The 21,391-nt window shown below is 54.2% G+C and overlaps 2 protein-coding genes across 4 annotated transcripts in view; one reads left to right on the top strand and one right to left on the bottom strand.

Annotated features, from left to right (window-relative positions):
• The first annotated feature begins 944 nt into the window (after positions 1 to 944).
• CXCR5 (C-X-C motif chemokine receptor 5) lies at positions 945 to 9,291 on the top strand. Its single transcript, XM_082778038.1, has 2 exons — positions 945 to 1,041; positions 6,054 to 9,291. The coding sequence occupies exons 1-2, from the start codon at positions 1,003 to 1,005 to the stop codon at positions 7,128 to 7,130; spliced, it is 1,116 nt and encodes a 371-aa protein (XP_082634164.1). The 5' UTR covers positions 945 to 1,002; the 3' UTR covers positions 7,131 to 9,291.
• Positions 9,292 to 14,131: 4,840 nt separating this feature from the next.
• Positions 14,132 to 21,391, bottom strand: part of BCL9L (BCL9 like) — a 42,778-nt gene continuing 35,518 nt past the window's right edge. Inside the window, exons 3-7 of one of the 3 annotated variants that reach the window (XM_082777981.1) lie at positions 21,152 to 21,362; positions 20,329 to 20,413; positions 17,529 to 19,911; positions 16,597 to 16,863; positions 14,132 to 15,468 (exon numbers count right to left, since the gene is read on the bottom strand). In XM_082777981.1, coding sequence (XP_082634107.1) covers positions 14,309 to 15,468; positions 16,597 to 16,863; positions 17,529 to 19,911; positions 20,329 to 20,413; positions 21,152 to 21,362 — 4,106 coding nt within the window. In that variant the 3' untranslated portion in view covers positions 14,132 to 14,308. Of the gene's footprint in view, positions 15,469 to 16,596; positions 16,864 to 17,528; positions 19,912 to 20,328; positions 20,414 to 21,151; positions 21,363 to 21,391 lie in introns of those variants that run through there. The other 2 variants (XM_082777980.1, XM_082777982.1) reach the window with 2 other exon arrangements.

The raw sequence follows: 21,391 nt of genomic DNA, 5'->3' as shown, positions 1-21,391 counted from the left end.
GAGCACCCAGCGGCCTCCCTCCAGCACCGCTGAGCTCTGTCCTCTCCCCAGAGAGGGAGGGGGTGCCCCAGTGAGCAGGTACACAAAAAAACGTCCTCAGGGGCTAGTGAGGGCAGGAGGGAGGGATGGCAGCGCTGTCCTTGTGCAGCAGGTCCCTCCTCGGCATTCCTGGCCAAGCCAGGAGCGCCACTCTGCTGCTAAGAAGCACTAAAAGCAAGTAAAATCCAGTGGTGCTCACCAGGCTGACACCTTCCTCACTGGTGCAACTCCTGCCAGCCTTCTTGCTGGTACAGAGGCGCTGGTGCAGTTGTGCCCACCCTCCTCAAACCTCAAAAAGCAAAAAATCTCTGCCAAAATACCAGCTGTAATACCACTCTCTCCTGCTGACCCCGACTGGAGATTGTACACTATGAATCCACTGCTACAGCAGCAGTAGGACAGAACACTCATTCCCCCAAACATGTAAGCATGTTTGGGGTGAAGCAGCAGGAGGAGGAGAGAGAACAGCCACAGGGCACTGAGGCTGAAGTGGCGAGGAGGACCCAGAGGGCAATGGTAGCACAGACCAGAACAATGCATTTCCTCAGATGTCTGCAAAGTCTCACGTAGAGGAGCACCCAGATCTGGGGAGATTTGGGGTAAGGTTTTCCCTCAGCACAGAGCTGTCTAAACCCTTTCTGATTGCCCTGGACTAGGACATCAGCAGTCAAGAGCCCCAGAGGCTGGCAGGATGAAATTAACAGACCTCCTGATCTTTTTTTTTTTTTTTTGAAAATAAAAAAAAAAAATCAACCTACAACAAACGCTTAAGAAAAAAATGATAGAGCAAGATGCCAGTCTTTACATCAAATAGGTCACTCTTTGCTTGGAGCTCATTTGCCTTGCAAATACTCTATTGTTACATTCTGGGTCCCTCCCTACTCACTTAAATGACTAACTCCACCCCAGAAAAGAACTTGTGCCGAAATTGCTGGAGGAGAGGCAGATCCTGCCCCTGAAACCATGGGGCCTGTCAGCTACTCATCAGAGACCTATGACTTGGTGAGTTGGGCCTGGCTTTGCTTGTTTGAGAGGACAACTGGGGAGAGCGGGTAAAGCTGGGGTGGGCTGAGAGACCTGGCTTCGATGTCACCATCTTCTGACCCCTCCCATTAGGAGAGAACCCAAGCAATAACTTACGCCGGTGCAATCAGACCTTGCATCCCTTAATTCTGGATTCGAGGGATGAAGGGACTGCAAGAGACATGACTGCATTTGCGGGGAGCTGGTGCAATGTCACCGCAGGCACTGCAGTCCAGGGGCACGAGATGTTCCCATGCAGAAAGCTGCACGATGAGCGGTGGCGACTTTGAGCTGAGGTGTTGTGGTGGGCACTGAGCCCCAGCACTGTCCCCTCAGGGGCACCCAAACCCCAGCTCCTGGCAGAAGGGCCTGGAGAGCCCGGCCCACACACCTCTGCCCCTTGCTGCCCCGCTCCTGGCACAGCCATTCTGGGTGACACAATGTGGGTGAAAAGCAGGCGTTCAGAGCCCATTTATACCAACCTTCAGTGGTATAGATGACTGTGCGTAGTGTGTGAAGCTCTAGGACTCTCCTCTAGTGCCTTTAACAGGAATACCAAAGCAAGCCCCAGTGCTCTCTCTCCACATGTGAAAAACCTTCCCATGACTACATATTCCCACCCCTGCCATCCTTCTCCATGAACAGGCTGCCTGAGTCTGCTGTGAAGGGAATACATGCTGTATTTACAGGAGGGGAATTTGAAAGCATAGAAGATAAATTGCAAATACTTCTTCTAACTGGGAGTGATGACACCAGACATTTAGCCCTGTAATTTTCTGCGCTAAGCTTGCAAATGAAATACAGCAGCTGTACCTTTCAGAGCATATTGTGCTATCCAAGGGGGTATCCACAGCAGTGCTAGCATTAGCCAGGTTTTCAGATGTTGCAGCTCAGAATTTCTGTTTTCTTACAAAGGCTCTCTGCAGCAGACCTCAGGTTTTGTTTATTTTCTATTCCAGAGAGAAATTCTGGATTTAATTTTTTTACCAATTTTTCTTTCTCTCCTTTTTCCTATACTTTATGGGAAAAGAGAGAAGACTGGGGGTGGGACAGGCATTTCCAACCCTCCTTATTTTTTTCAGTTCATCCAGTCTAAAAACCCATTGCAAATAGTGCTCGTGTCCTTTACAACTTTTTGCAGAAGGCACCTCTGTGACCTCTGCTGAAGTTCGGTGGCAGCACTGAAGCTTGCTAAGAGGTTAAAACTAAACTCCCTTTGCCATTGCTTTGTTGGTTCGTTCCTTCATCCGAACTCTCCCTTGGACTCTCTCCAATGACCAGGAAACCATCCACATCCAAGCGTGCTGTCTGTCCATCTGCACTGTGTCACTGACTACAAGTAAGCAGCTGCTGGTGGCAAAGTGCGTAGTTTTCTAAGGCAGGGAAATTAAACAGCACTGGGATTTGTTCTCTGGATAAAAAACTTAGAACCTTAGCTTAGCAATTTTACCTCTGTTGTGAGTTATTTTAAATTACAGAGGAGACCCCAGACAAGAGGAGAAACTCAGCTAGCTTTGTGACTAAGTGTGAACAGTCCCATGCCACAGCAGAAAGAGTTTTCTATCTTTTCTCAAAATTCACGTGGTTGGGAGTTTGTGACACGCGTTTCCTAGGAGCTTCTCAGGTTTCTCTTCCTCCCTGGAACTGACCACAGATCGCACACGAGCAGTGTCACATACGGTCTGGGGATGCCATATATTGGTGAGCTCAGTGCTTGCATCAACATGTCCAGAGAGATTTGCAAAAAAAAGACCTCGACGCTGTTCTAGCAAAGCAGCGACACAAAACCGCATTAACAAGAAAGGCCCAGTTGACTGATAGAGCAAATGCAGAATGAAAACAACGGGAACATTTGCACTGAAAGGGCATTTATCTAAGTAGTTGCCCAGCAAGTACAGCAATAGCTTCACCTAATCTTTGCTACCCTATGGGACCAATTAGCTGTGTAACCTTGTGGAAAAGTAACGTAACCAAAATTATAGCCCCAATTCTCAATAGCAAGAAAATTTTGCCCACTTAACCTTCCTCGGCTGCAAACTAGAGAAAGAAAGAAAAAAAAAAAAAAGTTGAAGAAAGACCACTGAGATTGCTGCGAGGTCTCCTAAGGTGCCAAAGGCCAATTCTTGTTATAATGAGGCCAACTTGGCTCAAGAGGCAAAAAGGCACCTACATTACAGGAACATGGCATTTACTTATACGTTGGTTTCCCCAGTTCAACCACCAGAGAGGTGATGAGCAGAAAGTCTATCACAGGAGCTTGCTGAGCTGCACACTGACATGAGAAATTCCTGTTTTATGGCTTTGGGAATGAAATATGCTTCTGCTGGCCCTGGATGGGCTAGAAGGGAATGACTCACTTGAAAAATCCGTAATAGCGTACGGGCTGCTGCTCTTCTACAGGCAAATGGGTGATTGTTGGCAGTTGTGGGGAACTGAGAAAAGCAGCTGACATGCAGAGGAGACCTGCGTAATTTTGAGATGTGGGTTAGAGGGGAAAAGAGATTCCTAAGCAAATAGAGTGCAGGATTGTGCCTCCCCCTGCCGTGGCCCCAGGTGTGCATTTTACTGCTTAGTTACAGAAAAAAACTCCCCACTTTACTGTCACATTCCCCCTGCAGTATAGACATGTTGCTCGGGCTTTTACTGTATTGCAGGAGAGCTGTGTAGAGGTTGCTCACGTGCAGCCCATTCACCCATCCCATCCCAGATCAGGCAGCCACCCGCTCCCAGTCTGGAAATGGAAGTCACAGCAGAGTCCCCAAAAGCCCTGGCTCGTCATTCAGGGCATCTCCTACAGCTCTGGTCCCTGCCCTTCCCGTCTCAGCCTGGACTCTGCCTTTTCATCCTTTTCTATTCGTCTTCAACTCATCTCTGTCCGCTCCCACCCACACTCGGTGCTCGGAGATGCACATGAGAGGACGCCTGAGACACAGCTCTGTGCACACTTCCTCTGCCCGCAGCGAGTGGCTTACAGTAAGAGCCCTACCTGCCACCTTATCTGCAATCAGATGGTGGCTGATAGTGGCCTCTGCACCTCCGGCTCCGGCTCTAAGGTGATGCTGGAAACCGTTCTGCAGCCAAAGCCGTTCAACACCGCACATGCCACCCACCTGTAGGCATTGGCAGTGCTGGTGTGGCTCCAGGCTGTGCTCCAGCCAGTGGGCCCAGCCACTTCCCCTCGTTTCCTTTTTCCCTTTAAAACTAGAACTGTTCAGCCTCTCCCCAGCTAAGTTATTCGCATTCCCTTTGGGGTTTTCCAGCAAGGTCACCACGGGATCCAGAGCAGCCCTGTTTGGTCCTTGTGCCAAACAGCAAAGGTTCTTCCTTTGGTTTTCTTTCTTAGGAGGTTTTCTTTCTTTCTTCAGTAGCAACCTCCAGTCTCATACCAGAAACGAGAAAAATAATTACTCTTTGGGCGAGCGATGTTCATGTTCCAAGGCTGCAGTCCCACTGTTACATTAGGTGAAGACAGCTTTGTGCGGGTGAGGTTTTGGGCAGGGAAGACGACTGCTAGCCCCCGAGGGAGCTAACTCTCAGTGCCTTTGGGAGAAACAGCACAGCACAGAAACAGCATGGGGGGCACGGAGCTGGCAGGGAAAGGGGACCCTTGAAAAAAGAGGCCTGGGGAAGAGTGTAAGAGCTGGGCAAACTGATTTTACACTTCCCCCAAGGGCTTGCTTGCCTTCCTAGCATCCCCTGCTTGAGGACCATCCCAGCCAGCTGCCTTTTGCATGTGCTCAGTAATACTCCTTAGACATCTGCTCCTTCACTGCACCCTTAAAGCCATGGAAGTGGTTTCAGCAACACAGCAGTTCGAGTTGAGCGCTGCCACATCAGCTCTTTGCCCCCAGCCGGCTGCTTGCAGAGGCACACAGCACATCAGCAGAGGAGGCTTTTCACAGAGAAGAAACCCAGTCACCCTTTCCAGCTCGGTATAACGCAGAAGTTGAGAATATTTGCAGTCACTCGGCTTCGGAGCACACGCAGGGGAAGGGGGGGGAGTGGACAAAAAAAAAAAAAAAAAAAAAAAAAAGATCTAAAGCTGTTTAAAGCAGGGCCAGTATTTTTAGCTGGGAACTTCGGCTGATGAGGGAAGGAGCAGCAGGTGCAAACGGCTACAGCTGGCAGTGAAAGGTATGAAAGCAGCGAGCAGGGGCTTCCGCTGTGGTTGACACTGAAGTCTCGGTGCTGGTCTCCAGAGAGGGTGTGGGTGGGGGAGTGCACAACTACTGCTGCAGGGCTCTTCCCGTTTTGTCACGGATTTCTGAGCTTGCCACAAGCCTCCCAGGCTGCTCTTTTTCTGTGACAGCCTGCATCTGAGCCCTGTGCTGTTGTTAGCACCCAACTCCTGCCAAAGCGCCTGAAGACAGCGCGTGCCCACCATCTGCGGTAGCTCTGCCACACTTTCCTCACCAGGTATCAGCCCGGGGTCTGAGTGGCATTTCTCAGATTCCCTTTCTGGCTTTGACTGCAATTAATTCAGAACCACAAGGTTTACCAACAGACCAGATTTCTCTTTCCAGAACAATCACTGTGGCTGTGGCACCCCGCTGCCTCAGATGCGTTCACGCCTCACACCTGCCCTAAAACTTTCTCTGAGTGCATGTTAAGTGATGTCCAGCCTTGGCTGTTGCTGTCCCACCTTGCCTTGCTCGGTGGACGCTGCCCCAGATGGCTCCGAGGTCTCCAAGCTCAGAGCATGGCTGTGGTCAGAAACCAGTAAAGCAGCAGCTGCAATGGGGCCAGCAGCAGAGCACACGGGAGGCTGCCCCAAATCCGTGTGCTACGGCTGCTCAGCTGCACTCCAGAAGTGGAGGCATCAGGAGGGCAAGAAAAACGAGCAGTGAAACCCCCTTCCTATCAGGAAAGGGCTGAAGGGAATGGGATCGGTACATAAAGAGGTCAGGACAGCCTCTCCCCATGCTGCTGTCTCTCATGGGACCCCAGCCATGAAACTGCCCTCCTGTAACCAGATTCTCTCTGTTCCCCAGAGCCAGGCGGAGCTGAGTGGTTACTACGAGGCTGATAACACAACCCCGTCTTTGGAGGGCTACTTCTGCTTCAATCCGGCCTCGTCTGTGGTCGGCAACCAGAGAGACCCGTTCAGGAAGGTCTTCATGCCCCTCATCTACCTGCTTATGTTTGTGCTGGGGACTGTGGGCAATGCCCTGGTCCTGGTCATTTTGGAGAGGTTCAAGCGGTCGCGCACAACCACGGAAAACTTCCTCTTCCACCTCACCCTGGCCAACCTGGCGCTGCTGCTCACCTTCCCGTTCAGCGTGGTCGAGAGCTTGGCCGGGTGGGTATTTGGGACTTTCCTCTGCAAGATCCTCAGCGCCGTCCACAAGATCAATTTCTACTGCAGCAGCATGCTGCTGGGGTGCATTGCGGTAGACCGCTACCTGGCCATCGTTTACGCCATCCACACCTACCGCAAACGCAGGGCTCGCTCCATCCACCTCACCTGCACGGCCGTCTGGCTCTGTTCCTTGCTCTTGACCTTACCCGATCTCATCTTCATGGAGGTCTGGACGGATGAGAGCAACCGCAGCATTTGCTATTTCCCCGAGATCGGGATTCACGGCAACAACGCGTGGCTGGCAACCCGGTTCCTGTACCACACTGTGGGTTTCTTCGTGCCCCTGCTGGTGATGTGTTATTGCTACATGGCCATCGTCCGGACTCTGTGCCAGTCCCAACGCCTGCAGAGGCAAAAAGCCGTCCGTGTAGCCATCCTGGTCACGGGCGTGTTCCTGCTCTGCTGGAGCCCGTACCACATCGTCATCTTTCTGAACACCCTCACCAAGCTGGAAGCCTTCACCAAGAACTGCGTCCTGGAGGACCAGCTGGACACGGCCATCATGGTGACAGAGGCCATCGGCTTCACACACTGCTGCCTCAACCCCATCCTCTACGCCTTCATCGGGGTCAAGTTCCGTAACGACTTCTTCCGTATCCTGCAGGAGCTTGGCTGCATAAGCCAGGAGACCCTGCAGGAGATCCTGGAGGTGACCAGGAAGGGCAGCGGAATCGAGTCTGACAACACCACCTCTATCTCCACTTTCTAACTCAGACGGGCTGCCGCAGGGCAGAAATGACCTCTGGTGTGCCTGTTCGGTGGCACACGTGCTGTGGCCTCAGTCCTAAGTTTCACAAGCGTCCCCACCATTCTCTTTACTCCTCAGGAAACTGAGATCTGATAGCCATCCAACACCCAAATCCCACCAGATACCTTCCCTGGATCCTTCTGTTTCACATCCATTCAGAAATCTGTCTGGCAGCTGCTGGCAAACGCCTGATGGTCACACTGACAGGGCCGGATGAACGCAGGCAGGTTGAACCTGATACCACCACACCTCCCTCAAAAACAATTGACTGCGGGTGTCCTGTGCACAGAGCCAGACACAGGACGGGGTTGCCAGGGGGTAGGAAAAAAAAAGCCCAGCCAAGTCAAGGTGGAATCATGTCAGTGAGCAAGCACTGAGGACAAAGATGAAGCAAGCTCCTGTTTCACCTGCTCAGGTCACTGGACAAGCCCAAAGGAAGCAGTGGGACTCAATTACCACGGCAGACAGAGTGAGGGATGCGAGCAGGGCCAGCAGGGGACACAGAGCTCATCCCAGTACCACAGGCACACGGTGCCAGTCTCTGGTCCTGCTGCGTGACGTCCTGCTGCCCGGTCACAGCGCGCTGATCTTCCCTGCACAGCTCATGCCAGGAGGCTGCGTTGGGGACTCAGGACTTGACCGCCGCAGATGCCTTTCCTGCCATCAGCCACATCCTTTCCCGTTCACTTGATCCATCGCACTGCTGTTCATAGAATCATTTAGGTTGGAAAAGAGCTCAAACACCATCAAGTCCAGCTGTTAACACTGCTACTCACAGCGCCAGTGAGCAACCAGCTGAAGAAAAGGCCTGACTACTCAAAAGCTTTCTTTTAAGGCAGGTGACTGTCTGGACAGATGGCTTCAGTCCTGTGACTGAGCACAGAGAGGATGAACCACGTCTTTAGGAGGCTGAAGGTGTCACTTTTTTTTTTTTTTTTTGCAAGTGGTTGTACAGTGCTCTGTGGGTTCTGAAAGGAGGAGACCCATTACCTCAGCGTAAGGTAGGACATGGAAGGAAGGAAGAGCTGATTTGCATGATTTCTGTTTGGTTTTAGCAGGCCGAATGGGAACGTGCCATTTTGCTTAGCGCTGTGCTTTCAGATACTCTTGCTCTACCTGCATGCCTGGAGCCTTTAGAGGTTGAGTGCATCAAGGTTTACACAGAACAAACCTGAGCATTGATTTTGCCTTGAACCAGGAGTATCCAGCAACTGCCTGGATCAGGGCTTCTCAGGAACAAGCCGGTCCAAAACAAGAGTGGCAGCTCGTTAGTACACCACAACCAGCACGTAGGGCAGCCCAACAGACTTGTGCAGCCTGCTGCTTCCTCGTAGGCCTTGTCCCAGTAAGGTGTCAGCACACACAGCATTGCTTCGGTACGTTTCTGTTATTAGCTAAACACCACTTTGGCCTAAACGGAGTGATAATCACACGGGAACGACCCTAGCCACCAGCACACATTAAAATCGGCTGTACCACTCTCACCTCACTGCTTATGCAAAGTTGGAGCAATGGCAGTGCTACTGCTGCAGCGGGGATTTTGTGCTAAAATCCCTTCTGAAGTTCAATCCCCTAGCAAAAAGCTCAGTGACAACCTAACCTCACCACAGCCAAGGGCCACGCTGCAAAGAGCCATCATTAAGGAATGGGTCACTTCACTTCAGACTAGGCCAGCTCAGGCAGAGATCTGAATAAGTTGTCTACAGCTTCCGACATGACAAGAAAACTCCCCAAATGCGAGGCCTTTATAGAAAGAGCAGTCCCCATTTCCTGCAGCGCTGCGTCTTTGAAGCTGAAACCTTCAGGTAATGGTGACTGTGGCTGTCCAAGCACGAACAGCAGAGGAAGAGCTGCTCTTTGAAGCCTGCCCTTGCTGCCTCTACAGCTGTACCAGCGAATGAACCCGTGCAGACGTGTTGTAAACACCTCCCTAGCCCCAGCCTATGGGTCCTTACACAACCATTGAGCAGAGTGTAAACCCTTACAGCATTCACAGAGTAAAAGGAAAATCTACACACAAAACCTGGGTGAACAGATTACGCATCTACTGTTACTTTGGTGTTCGTGGTGTTAAACTTCTTGAAAGTTTACGAGAGCTGTAACAAACAAATAAAGTACTCTCTCTTCCCACATACGGTGCTTGTAAGCGTTTGCCTGCATTTGTGTCACTTCGAGAAGGGAAATGCACGTGCAAATGGAGTGGGTTGATGGCACGTTCCTGTCACGCGTCCCCCTTTGTGCAGGGACCCATGAGCTCGCAAAGGGCTGGCAGACACAGAGGGTGGGCGCTGCTCCTGCAGCAACCCGCACGTTGGCTTGGGAGGGCCTGGGAGCCAGACACAGAGCTGGGGAGGGAGAACCCAGAGCAACCTCTGCCATTGCTGGGCTGTCCCCTGCCACTTTCCATCCCCACTGCACCCAGCCTGCTGTTTTTTCAGTTTCCCTGCTTCCTCTCATGATGACAGCTGAAGTGGGTATTCAGCAAGAGGCCCATATCTGCAAGAGAGGAGGGAGCAGACAGCCCACAAGCAGCCCCGGTGCTCACCAAAGGGGCCACGAAACAGCTCCCAGAGCAACGTGCTGCTGCTCCCTCCTTCCTACGGGGTGACCGAGCTGCCCAGGAACTGCAGCTGGGTTGTTTTAGGTAGCACAGACCCCGCTGTGCACGGCAGCCCTGAGGCTGTGGCAGGCAGCGGAGCGCACAGCACCAGGCACGAGGTGGGGAACGCATGAGTGGCCGCGTGCCTGGGAGCGCTGCGGAGCCGGGGCTCTCCCCACAGCCCTGCACAGCCCCAAGGCCCCCACCCGCTGCAGCCCGCACCGAGTTTCATTTTCCTTATCGAACAACAACCTACGGCCTTCCCCCAGTCTCCCAGCGGGACACAAATGTTCGAGCATTTCAGCGTCCGCGCTGCTGACTTGCGCATCTTCCTCAGCCTGGCTCTGGACATAGAGATCATAAAAATCAGAGAATATCGACTTGGAAGGGACCCATAAGGATCATCAAGCCCAAATCCTGGCACCGCACAGGTCTACCCAAAAATTCAGACCATGTGCCTAAGTGCACAGTCCGATCGCTTTTTAAATTCAGGCAGGATTGGTGCAGTGACTACGTCCCTGGGGAGCTTGTTCCAGTGTGCAGCCACCCTCTCTCGCTGAAGAACCTCTTCCTGACGTCCAGCCCAAACTTCCCCTGCCTCAGCCTGACACCGTGCAGACAGCAGGGGCAGCCAGTCCTAACCCTAGGTCACCCCTGCACTCTGCAGTCCCGTCAGGACCTGGAGTTATCTCCGTGGTCCTGCCCAGCTGCCCCCCAGCCCTGGCCATGCCCACCTACCTGGGAGCGTCCCGTTGCACCTCATCCTGCCTACGAGGAGCTCCTCTCCTCTCAAACAGAGCAGCTGCCTGACAGAAGAATATTTATATTGGGTCCAGCCGGGCTCCCTTATCAGCTCCAGCCTGCCACGGGTGGCATTAGCCAAGCTCCTGCAGGCACCACCGTGCTGTGCACGCCTGCAGAACCTCACACAGACCAGCGAAGACAGGCACAAGGTCAGGTTTTGAAATTTGTCTTTTTAATAAAAAGGCACCTATAAAACAGGTCAATACATTACAGGCAGCACAGATACCCAAAAACAAGCCTAAAAATTGTTTCAAATAAAAACCAATAAGATGTCTTCACATATTGTATTTATATATTTATATTTATATATATATTTATATAATGGTACAAAATGACTGGGGAAGTTTCTCCATGGGATGACAGAGAACAGGTCAGTCACCATTACCTCAATGTGAAAGCTAATTCCAGGTGTGTGATTATTTGATGTACTGAAAGATGCTGTTTCCCAACGTTTACTTTTCAGAGCCAGAAAAAAAAAAAAAAAAAAAAAAAAAAAAAAAAAAAAAACATTGCGAAGTCATGGCTAAAACATGGGCAAACCTTTTACCGTGATTAGGTGGAGTCAGTACACAGAACTCAAGCTGGGAAGCCGAGCAATAAACGACGAGACACGAGACTAGACACAGCTCACAGCAGCGGGTAGCCGGCCGATGGCACACTCTGCCCAGGTCTAACGAGGACTTGCTGTTACTTCGCTTCCAGAGAAGCTCCTGCCAGAAGTGCTGAGCTCGGGCACAGCGAGGAGCAGTGCCCAGGCAGAAGGTGCTGTGCACCTCATCTCCCTGGGGTTCCCCCGTCACAGCAGTCAGGGTAGGGCTGGCTGGCTTCAGGGCAGGGGGATTTTGAGGAAGAGCCCCGACTGCTGCTCCGAAACCCACAGCCCGCAGCTGGAATAATGCCAGGATTTCCCTTTTGTGTACAGGCCTGCTGAGTCGAAAGGGTTTGCTTCCTAGGAATTTGTCACCCAAGGACAGGTCTTCCTCCTGCCATCAGGCTGCCCACGTGCAGGCAGCGGTGGCTTCTCCAGTGCTGCGGAGGACATAGGGACAAGGTGCTGCTGACAGGGGGACGCGGGGAGTCCCAGGCAACTTCTGAGTTGGGCTGGGTGGAGGGGACGACAGGGGAGGTACTGACAGGCAGAGATCTTAACTGGACCGAAAGAACAGCTGTCTACAGACAGACAAACAGAAAAAGCTTTTTTTTTTTAATATATAAAAAATATTATGGCTTTAAATTAACCGAGACTAGCTGGTGGGTGATGAGCAAGGTTCGGGGATGGCATCGGTATTTGGGTGTTTACGAGAAAATACCAGCAGCCAACACCCCAAAGTGCAGCCAAGGGAAGCCACAGCCTTTCAGGCTAGTCAAGCTAAGAAAAAGCTGCATCTGCTCGAGCCACATCCTCCCAGGTGAAACACACACCCTGAGAGGATGGAGAATCCAAGCAGCTACGATGTCAGGTCCGAAGCACACTTACTTAGCCCAGGTTGAAGACTATTCCTCTTTGCCCTAACTGCCGAGGCAGGGACGAGCACTTTCCAGGATTGTTCCTGGTTTGCCACTTTTTGAAAGCGATGCTCGGTCAGATCATAAACACCACGAAGCAGGAGACCAGAGTGAAGTTCTTCCTCAGATCCAGACCCACACTTCCAACCTAGTACCGCACTCTACAAACACCCCGACACGTCAAGGTATTCCTGATCAGACTTTGTGGCTAAATCTTGTTACAGATCCAATCAACGCAGACACTGGAGTGACATTTCACCCCCTGCCAGTCCTTTCTAACAGCTCGCAACACACTAAAAAGCTTTGCCAATCCCTCTCTACTTGACGACCTCCCCTTCTGAAAGCCTTCTCCTCCCTGCGGTTTCAAGTAGGGAAAGGTGAGCGCTGTTACAAGAGAGGTAGTATGCTAAGTCTGGCTTTGCAGAGATAATCCTCCAGCTGGTGTTCGTGTGGCAATCGAGTGCCCTGAGTTCACAGTGGGATACCCATAGGGTTCACCATGCTGGAACGCGGTCCCTGCAGAGATCCAGAGATCCTGTGTGTACAGAAGTGCATGTGCTTAACCCCACAGTCCCTTCAGTGGACAGACACAGGAAAAAAAAAACCACTGGTGCCATGTGCAGGAAGACCTTACAGAACGGAGGATGGGAGGGCGAAGCGCATCCAGACAAGCCTGAGTTGTTCAAATGGCTTCTGTCAGCCTCGGGATAAGAACCTCAGCCTCGGATGTCAGAAACACAGAGCAGCCCGTGACACACAGCAGCCACACAGCTGACACCACGCAAGACAACTCTGCTTCTGAGCTGGAGTATTGCGTGCAGGGACAGCTCACCTGCACCAGCTGGCCCTCTACAGTGCAGTACGGCGGGGCTGCGCCAGGTAGCTCGGGGCAAGATGGGACAAAAACTGCCTCTGAAAGCCCGGATGAGGAGCACAGGCAAGGGTGATGGGGAAGGAAGACCTGGGAGACCGTTCAACAGCAGAGGTAGAGGGGACACGTTGTGATCACGGCGGACGATGGGAGGGTGAAGGACTGGTGGGGGAAGGCTGTGAAAGGGCAGGGATCCTGGCTGGCCTCTCGGGAAGCACCAGGAGGAGCCACCCAGCTCCCCTCGCACCTCTCCCTGCGCGACCCTGCCCACGGGACGCACGGCGTGAAGGGAAAGGAAGAGACCAGAGGCGGCCCGGCTGGTCGAGAGCTTCAGGCCCAGCACCTGGTTATCTGCAGAGCCTGGATCCTCGCTGCTTCTCCAGCCAGCCAGCTGGCCTTCTCCCTTTCACAGCCAAAGCAGCATCCCCGTGGAGCAGTGACAGCGGGATCCCGAGGGGCTGCGGCCTCTGCCCGGCCAGCTGAGCGCTGCTCCAGTGCCTGGGGCCACAGCTCCGACCTCCCCAGTGGTCCTCAGTCACTGGTTGTGTTCTGGTGCTCAGCACAGACTCCACAGGGGCCTAAGATCTGCGTGAAACCGTACAACCTGCACATGCAAACCGCTCCGACGCATGAATGACACAGGTTTGACAAAGAGTCACTCCATAATGAAATCTCTCGACGCCCCGTGCACCCCGGGGGATCCTCCTGCCTCCCCCAAGGAGAGCTTTCAATCCTTGTACACTGTTGCCTTCAGCATGTTTTTTGTTCTTTTTTTTTTTTTTTTTTTTTTTTTTGTTAAAACATGTTTTGAGGCTTCTATTAAAACACAGAAATACAGAACAATTAAAAACCAGCACAAGTTTTGCCTTTCTCAGCGACCTATTTACAGCTAGTTCCAAAAACCCTCTTGCGCATTTTGGTTGCTTTAAAGGAAAAAAAATAAAAAGGAAAAAAGGAAAAAAAAGGAGATAGAAGGAAAAATTAAAAAAAAAAAAAAAGAAAGGAAGAAGGAAAGAAAAACACTTGAAGGAGGAAAATGATAAATGAAAACTTTACAAACTGCCACAGGGTCTGGAAGTCCCTGGACAACACACAGGGTTCAAAATTAACAGCCCCACTCCCGCTCCCAGTCCCTCCACCCTCCCCTTTCCCCTCAAAAAAAAAAAGGAGGAAAAAAAAAAAAAGAAGAAAAAAAAAAAAAGAACAATTCACATCAAGTTTACTGCACGTGTGGTTTTCTGTAGAGAGGCAAATCCGATATGAAAAGCATCCCACTTGGTGTCCTCCACTGGCATTTGGCCCCAACCCGCCCCCGACGAAAGGTTTAAAAACGTCTGTACAACCCGGCCCCCCCCGTGCTCAGAAAGGCAGGTTTGCCATGTTCCCCGGCCCGGGGATGTAACTCATTTGGCTGTCCAGGGACACGCTCCTCTGCCTCATCTGGTGCGTGACCATTAGGTTCTGCTGCGGCGGGGGCCCCATGAGCGAGCCCTGAGGTGACATCATGTGTCCCGTCTGGGCGTACATCTCCCCCGACACGGACATGCTCCTCTGCTTGGCCTGCATCAGCATGAAATTCTGCTGGGCCATCAGGCTCTGCTGCGGAGACATCATGCCCTGGTGCATGCTGTTGGCCATCATACCCTGCTGGGGCGGAATGCCTGTCCTGCCCAGCATGGGCACTTGTCCGGGATGGCACATGGGCATGCCGAGTCCCCGCTGCACGCCCTGCTGCCCCGGGAGGCTGGGGGCGTTCATACCTGGCCGCACGGGGGGCTGCTCAGCCATCATGTTCTGCAGGTTCATGAGGTGGAGGTTGGAAGGCTGCGATTTGGGTGCTTGGCTGTCGCTTTTGGGGAAATACTGCAAGGTGCTGCTTGGTTTCTCCGAGGGGATGATCCTGGAGAGGTCGAACTCGGGGATGCCGGTGGGCGTGGGGCGGATGACCTCGCTGAGCTCGGGGTCGTTCAGCACCGATGCCACCCCGGGGAGCACGGCTGGGTAGGTCTCGCCGATCCGAGGAGGGATGTTCTTGCCCATGATGTGCTGCTGAGGGGGCATCTGGCCGGGCTGCTGGGCAGGAAGGTCGTCGGGTGGCAAGGGCATTCCCGGGGGGTAATGCTGCTGCATGCCGGGGCCGCCTGCCCCGCCGGGGACCATGGGCATGCCTCCTGCAGGAGACTGCATGGCGTTGTGGGGCTGCTGCATGCGGGGGAACACGAGCTGGTTGGAAGGAATCATCTGCGAGCTGTTTGGCACGGGGCCGCACTGCTGGTTCAGCGAGTCCTGGGGCCCCGGGGGCAGCATCATAGGGTTCGGGGGGGGGACGCCTGCCCCCGCTGCACTTGGGTGCATAGGAATGTTGGAGCCCAGAGGGTTTGGGGAGGACATCATGGAGGTAGGGGGTGGTTCGTGGGAGAGGGGCTGCTGACCGGGCAGGTTCATTCCCATGGGGCTCTGAGAGGATCCAGGTCCCACGGAGTTTAAGTGCAGTTGATTTGTCTGATTCCCTGTCACACCTAGGGAGGAGAAAGAAAATGAGAAGGGAGTTAACTCTGCCCACAGACCTCTCCAGGCTGCAAAATCCACACCCTGTGTGAGCTCGCTTTGCTCTCCTGCTCCGAAAACCCCAAGCAAGGGGATGCAAGAAGAACGCAAAGCATCAACATCAGAAAAAAGTGCTCCAAATCCAGCTCCCTAAGCCCAGGAACAGCAGAGAACTATTTCAATTTTGGCCACTGCAGTGCTGTCAGCCAGGACTTGGCCACCACAAGAAGCTCCTGCCGGAGAGACAGGTGATATGGCAAGGCCTGGCTGGGAGCAGCTTGGTTTCAGGGATGTTAACAGAACACACAGCTGCAATTCATGTGGATTTGTAGTTCTTATGGCCAGCTAATTTTATAGTCCCAGATGGCTCGGCGTGTTGAAACAGCTCTATGGGGACAGCAGGATCTCAGCAGGGTGCCTGGAAGGCATGGAGGAGTGACCCTGCACCACTGCCTAGCCCTCCAGCAAGCTCCTGTGACCACACACTGCTGGGTGGTGGCAAGGAGGAACAAGACAAGCGCTGGCTGCCCAACACAAGTGCTGTCCAGGAGGGAGGAATGTGTTCATCGACACAGCAGAGCGAACAGGGCTTGCAGAGGGGTTCAGTTTCAGAGGCAGCACATGCATTTGCATGCCTGCGGTCAAGCTAAGTGACTTCTTAGCAAAGAGTCAACACGTTGATTTTTCATTTTGAAAACCACCAAAAATATTTACCAGACAGCTTTAAACTCCAACCCCAAGTGGTACAGCCTGCTGGAATTCCCCTTCCCTTTCACGCTGGTCACCAGATGACGAAAGCCAACCATTTGTCTAGCTGTCCTCATCGGTGCCACCAGCTAGTGAAGCATGTCTGGCTGCTGCTTACTGAAATCACAACTGTGCTGAGCCATAGCCTTGCTCGTGCAGGCACCTGGCTCTGCTCACAACCACCAGACCCCCAAGCCTGGGGCTGAGTGACCTTGTCTTGCTGCAGAAAAGGGAACGCAACTTGTTATTGCCTGCTTCAGCTGTACAACTGCTCTCTTCCAGCTCATCCAGCCCATCAGACCTGTGGACAGCAAAATCCCTCATCCCTCTTTGCCAGCCCTGCAGACACGTACCTGACATGCTCCCCGGGGGAAGCATAGGCCTGTCTGGCAGCAGCTCGTCGTCAGAGGTGGCAATGGTTTTGATGGCATTGTGGTAAAGAGGCGTGGAGCTGGGCATAGCGTACTTGGACATCTGAGACATCATCAGGGAAAGGGGGTTCTGGGAGGGGGATGGATCCGGGGAGGAAGTAAAAGGCATATTGGGGTTCATGGTGCTAGAGGCTGGTTGGTTACTGGCTGGTGCCGAAGAACTGCTCCTGGGCCCAGAAGGGAGAGAACCTGCAAGAAAGAAAGAGACAGCTCAGTACTGCCCACGTGCTGGGGCTTCCTCCTGTCAGACAGCAACCCCATCTCCTCCTTACGATGGCAGCCGTCAGAGAAGGCTGCAAGACAGCTGGCAAGGCCCGGAGCCCTCCAGCCTCAGAGGAGGCTCATGCTCCAGCACCGTCATGGGTTTTCACTTCAAACTGCCCGACTTCCCAACTCAGACACAGAGCACGAGCTGCTGCTGAAGAAAAAAGTTGTTCCATTTGCCCTTCCATCTACTCAGAAAGGCCCTATCTGGGCGCCTGGGGGGAAAAAATCTCCATAAAAAGTAAGGGCACACACAGACACAAACGTCTTCCCATGCCTGCGGTCAGGAAAGAAATACCATGGGGAGGAACAGCCTAGCAAAAGGGTGGCAAAATGCTATGACAGATGACAAAACTACAGGCCTCGAATCATCCCGATGCAGGGCATCGCTCCCATGGCACGAGACTAGAGCTGGCAACGTGCTCACAGCCCGACTGAGCAGGCTGGGTTTGTGGGATGGAAACCACGGGAGCAGAAGGTGACAGTGCTGATCCTAAGGAGCCTCTGGTCGCAGAGTGCTCGTTGCAGGACCTGGGATGTCCACACACCTGCCAAAACCACGCACGCCCCTACACAAGACAGCAACGTACCCTGATCCAGTCCTGCCATGGAAGCAGAGGAGTTCATGCTGAGCGGCTGCTTGCTCTGGGTGACTCCTGGGCTGGGCAGCGTGGCTTTGGGAGACGGCACCCAGCCGGGGGAAGGAACAGCCATGGAAGGGGACTTCAGGCGGCTTGGCGAGCCCGTGGGGGACCGGACGTTAAGTGAGGAGCTCATCACCTGGGGGGATTTAAGGGGTCCGGACTGGTTAGAGGGCGGCATGCTGACCATCTGGGAGGGCGTCTGCGGGGACTTGAGGTTGGCAGAAGGGGAGGTGACCAGCGGTGAATGCACTTGGCTGAGGGTGGGGGACTTGAGGTGCCCCATGCTGGGGGAATTCATCTGGCTGATGTTGATGGTGAGGTCGGAGGGCCGGCGGCCCAGCCCCCGGGAAGGTGCTGGATGCATGTTGGCCAAGTTGCCCCCTTGTGCGGGTGGAGGATTGGTGGCTGGAGGCAGAGGGATGTGGCTGAGTCTGGTGGTGCCGCTGATGCTCCCCACGGGCATGGTGCCCTGCTCAGGGCTGAACATGTCTGAGGTGCTGCCCATCTCCTGGGACATGTTGGGGTAAGGTCCTTGCCCGCTCGAGAAGCCCTGCTGTCCTTGGCTGGGGAACTGGGAGGGAATCACCATTTTCTGCGCCCCCCCCAGCATGGCGTTGCCGTTGCCGTTCTGAGCCCTCACCCTGGCCAGCTCCTCGGGGCTCATCCCCTGGTGGGCCATCATGTCAGGGCCCCTCATCTTCTGCGACATCATCATCTGCTGCTGGGGGGTCATCTGCACGTTGAGGTTCATGTTCATGTTCATGTTGACATTCATGTTCATGTTGAGGTTGCCGGGGCCCATGGGTGCATCCATGTCCCGAAGGCCCGACTGGCTCATAGGGGGGCTCAGCATCCCCCGCGTGCCTGCAAAATCCATTCCCATCGGGGCACTGCTCAGGCTGTCCCCCGTTATCTGCCCAGCAAACATGGATTGATCCATCTGCCTGTGAGCTTGTATCATCCTCTCCATCTCCATCCCCTGGCCCATGGAGTTGCTGGACATCCCCATGGGCCTCTGCATTGCGACCGGGCGTTTCTCCATCAGCTGGTGCCTCAGGATCTCCTCCCTGGCACGGGGATTCATGAACCTTTCAGGGTCCCCTTGCCCCGATGGGTACGGCAGGGAGCCTTGCGGAAAGTTCCCAGGGCCTCCCATAGGAGGCAGATCATCGCTCCATCCCATGCCAGGCCTGACCGGCCTCTGCATAGCATTCATGGGCCCAAGAGCATCCAAGGACATGTTCTGCATCCCTCCAAAGCCAGAGACTCTCTGCATTTGATTTCCAGGGAACCGTGGCCCTGGGAAGGGCGGCCCTCCCCTTAGCTGCATAGGGTCCTGCACGTCTATAGGACCCCGCAGCTGGCCGCCCATCCCTGGTGGCCACTGCTCTCCAGGCTTGCTGTGGTAAGGCGGCGGGGGCCCACGCATCATCATGCTGCCCATAGACTGTGGGATCATGATCTCCTGCATGGGCCGCCCGTGGATGCTGATCTGCTCCTCTTTCCGGCGCTTCTCCTCGTAGTACTCTTCCTGCAGCTTCCTCCAGGCGACTTGCTCTGGTGTCAGGCTGTCCTGGTTCAGCCGCTGCATCATCATGTTCATCTGCTGCCCCATGTCAGTGCCCGGATGGTGGGGGACCTCATGCTCCAGGCTGGGGCCACCGAGGCTCTGGGTCTGCGAAATCATGGACTGCAGAGGCTCTTCGTACTTCTTCATGCTGGCAGGGGGTACGGGAGGCTGGGCAGGGGCAGCCTGGGGCTGAGGGGCAGTGCCACCCTCCCCTGCAGTTTGGCCAGACTTCAGGAAGGGCTCAGCCTCCCCACTGCGCAGCAGCAGGCGCTCAATGTCCCGCAGGGTCTGCAGAGAGCGCTCACGGTGCTCCAGCTGCTCCTTCGAGAGCCCCTCGGAGTTCATAGGGTTTCTGGGGCCCAGGCCTGCCTGCCCGTTCCCCTGCATCCCTGAGCCTGGGCCCTCCCCGAGGAGGCTGGAGCTGGGTGTAGCCGAGTCCACTTGCCCAGGCTGCATGGTGTTGGCAGATGCAGTGGGCGTATTGGGGTGGTTATTCCCGGGCTGGTTGCTGGCACTGTTGTTTCCCAGAGAGTTGGGAGTCAGATCTCTCCGGCCATCTTCACTTGTCCCTTCCTGGGGCAGGCTGCTGGGTGCAGGCAAAGCTGTTTGACCGATGGACTGAGGCGGAGGAGGCGGCTGAGGTGGGGGAGGCTGTGGCTGACTAGCTTGAGGTGCTGGTGGCTGGGTCTGTGGAGTGTTGGCAGCAGGAGGGTTCATCGGAGGCTGCTCAGCAACCCCCAGCACTTTATGAGCTGGCGCCTGATAAAGAAAAGGGAAGCCAAAGTGAGCAGGAAAAAAAACTGTGCGTGGTCTTCCCCATACCCTCTAAAGGAGACTACGCTGTCCCAGAAACGTGCCACGCGGCTGCTCTGCCTTCGTTCCTCGTGGGGAAGAAGCAGGCCCTCTCGCATGCTCTAGAAATCCACAGTTCTGTGTTCTGCCAGCGTGGCTGCAGGGCCACACGCCATGCCCCATCCCAAACTCTTCACAGCTTACAGCAACCAGGACTCACTCTGAAGAGGTTTCAGAGAAAAGCAGCTTCCCACACCACTGAAAGGGAATTCTGACGCCCCCCTTCCTTCACAGCTGAGTCAGGAGCTGGGAGAAATGGCCATATCAGAAGGGAAGGGTCAGCAGCACATGCCAACAGGAGCGTTTGGTCCACAGTTGGTATACCTGGTCTAACTTTGCCCGCGGGACGTTTTGCTGATGATAGGCCAGAATGGAGTCAGCTCGGCCCTGCAAGACAGCTTCCGCAGCTCTGGGGAGAGAGAACCAACCGCCCAAGGTCAGACATTGAGCCCCATCCCAGGCCCCTGGTGCCACCTCCTCTCTTCAGCCCTACGGGGAAATCTTAGGAGGCAAATGAGCAGGGAGGATAAGCTCAGAGTCCCCCCACCTGTCCTGCACAGGCCACGGTGAGGTTCTCTCACTGAAGACCACTTGCCTTGGAATTTGCACCTTCCCATGTGCTGTGCTGGGCCCTCTGCTCTGCTTTGTGCCTGTTGTTCCACGCTGCCTTAAGGGTGGCTTGTTGCCAAAATGCTCTGGGATCTAGCACACAGAATCTGTGAGCTAACAAGCTGGACTCCGCGGCTGAGGTAACGCAGGGCAGAAGTGAGGAAACGAGTGGCGACCACCGAGTGTTGCATGGCACTCCCTGTGGCACCCCAACCCCCTGGATGCTTCTGAATCAGTTCAGCAGCTCACACTGCTTTGGGCAAAGCTTCAGTTAGATGCTGACTAGATATACCCTACGGTGAACACCACAGAAAGCAGCGCTAGACGTTGCTGAGAGGAAGTGTGCACAGAAGGCAAAGTTTGCCCATGAGCAGTAGCTGCCAGCAAACTTCCTGAACCCCAGCAGGGACCCACTCTGCGTAACTGAACAGAGCCAGACACGTTTCTCCAGCCCTCCTGGAGTCAAGTGCAGTACACAGCAGGCTGCTGTGCCTGGCCAGTCCCACAGGAGTGGAAGGTACCAGGGTTTCCTGCTTACGTGTTAGCAAGGTGCGTTGTGAAGACGTAAACGAACTGCGAGGGCTGCTTTCCTGCTCCGCTGCCTCCACCTCCTGCACCGTCCGACCGTAAGCCCGGGGCAGCACCATGAGGCGTGCTGGAAGAGCTGCTCTCGTTCAGGTTTGGCAACGGGTTGGACCCTGGGCCAAGCTGCGAGGCTGTGGACATCGCAGGGTCTGCTACATTACAATCTGCGGGAGCACAGGAGTCGAGTTAGTAA

The sequence above is a fragment of the Aythya marila genome (genome assembly GCF_965140915.1).
Source record: "Aythya marila genome assembly, chromosome: 23".
In the NCBI taxonomy this organism is placed as follows: Eukaryota; Metazoa; Chordata; class Aves; order Anseriformes; family Anatidae; genus Aythya; species Aythya marila.
The sequence above is the reverse complement of the archived record's forward strand: the minus strand, read 5'-3'. Positions and strand labels throughout refer to the sequence as shown.

What these genes read in the sequence shown, in the direction of transcription:
- CXCR5 (XM_082778038.1), top strand. Translation starts at nt 1,003, where the DNA reads ATGGGGCCTGTCAGCTACTCATCAGAGACCTATGACTTG. An exon ending in CATCAGAGACCTATGACTTG is followed by an intron (nt 1,042 to 6,053) that starts GTGAGTTGGGCC and finishes TCTGTTCCCCAG; the next exon opens with AGCCAGGCGGAGCTGAGTGG.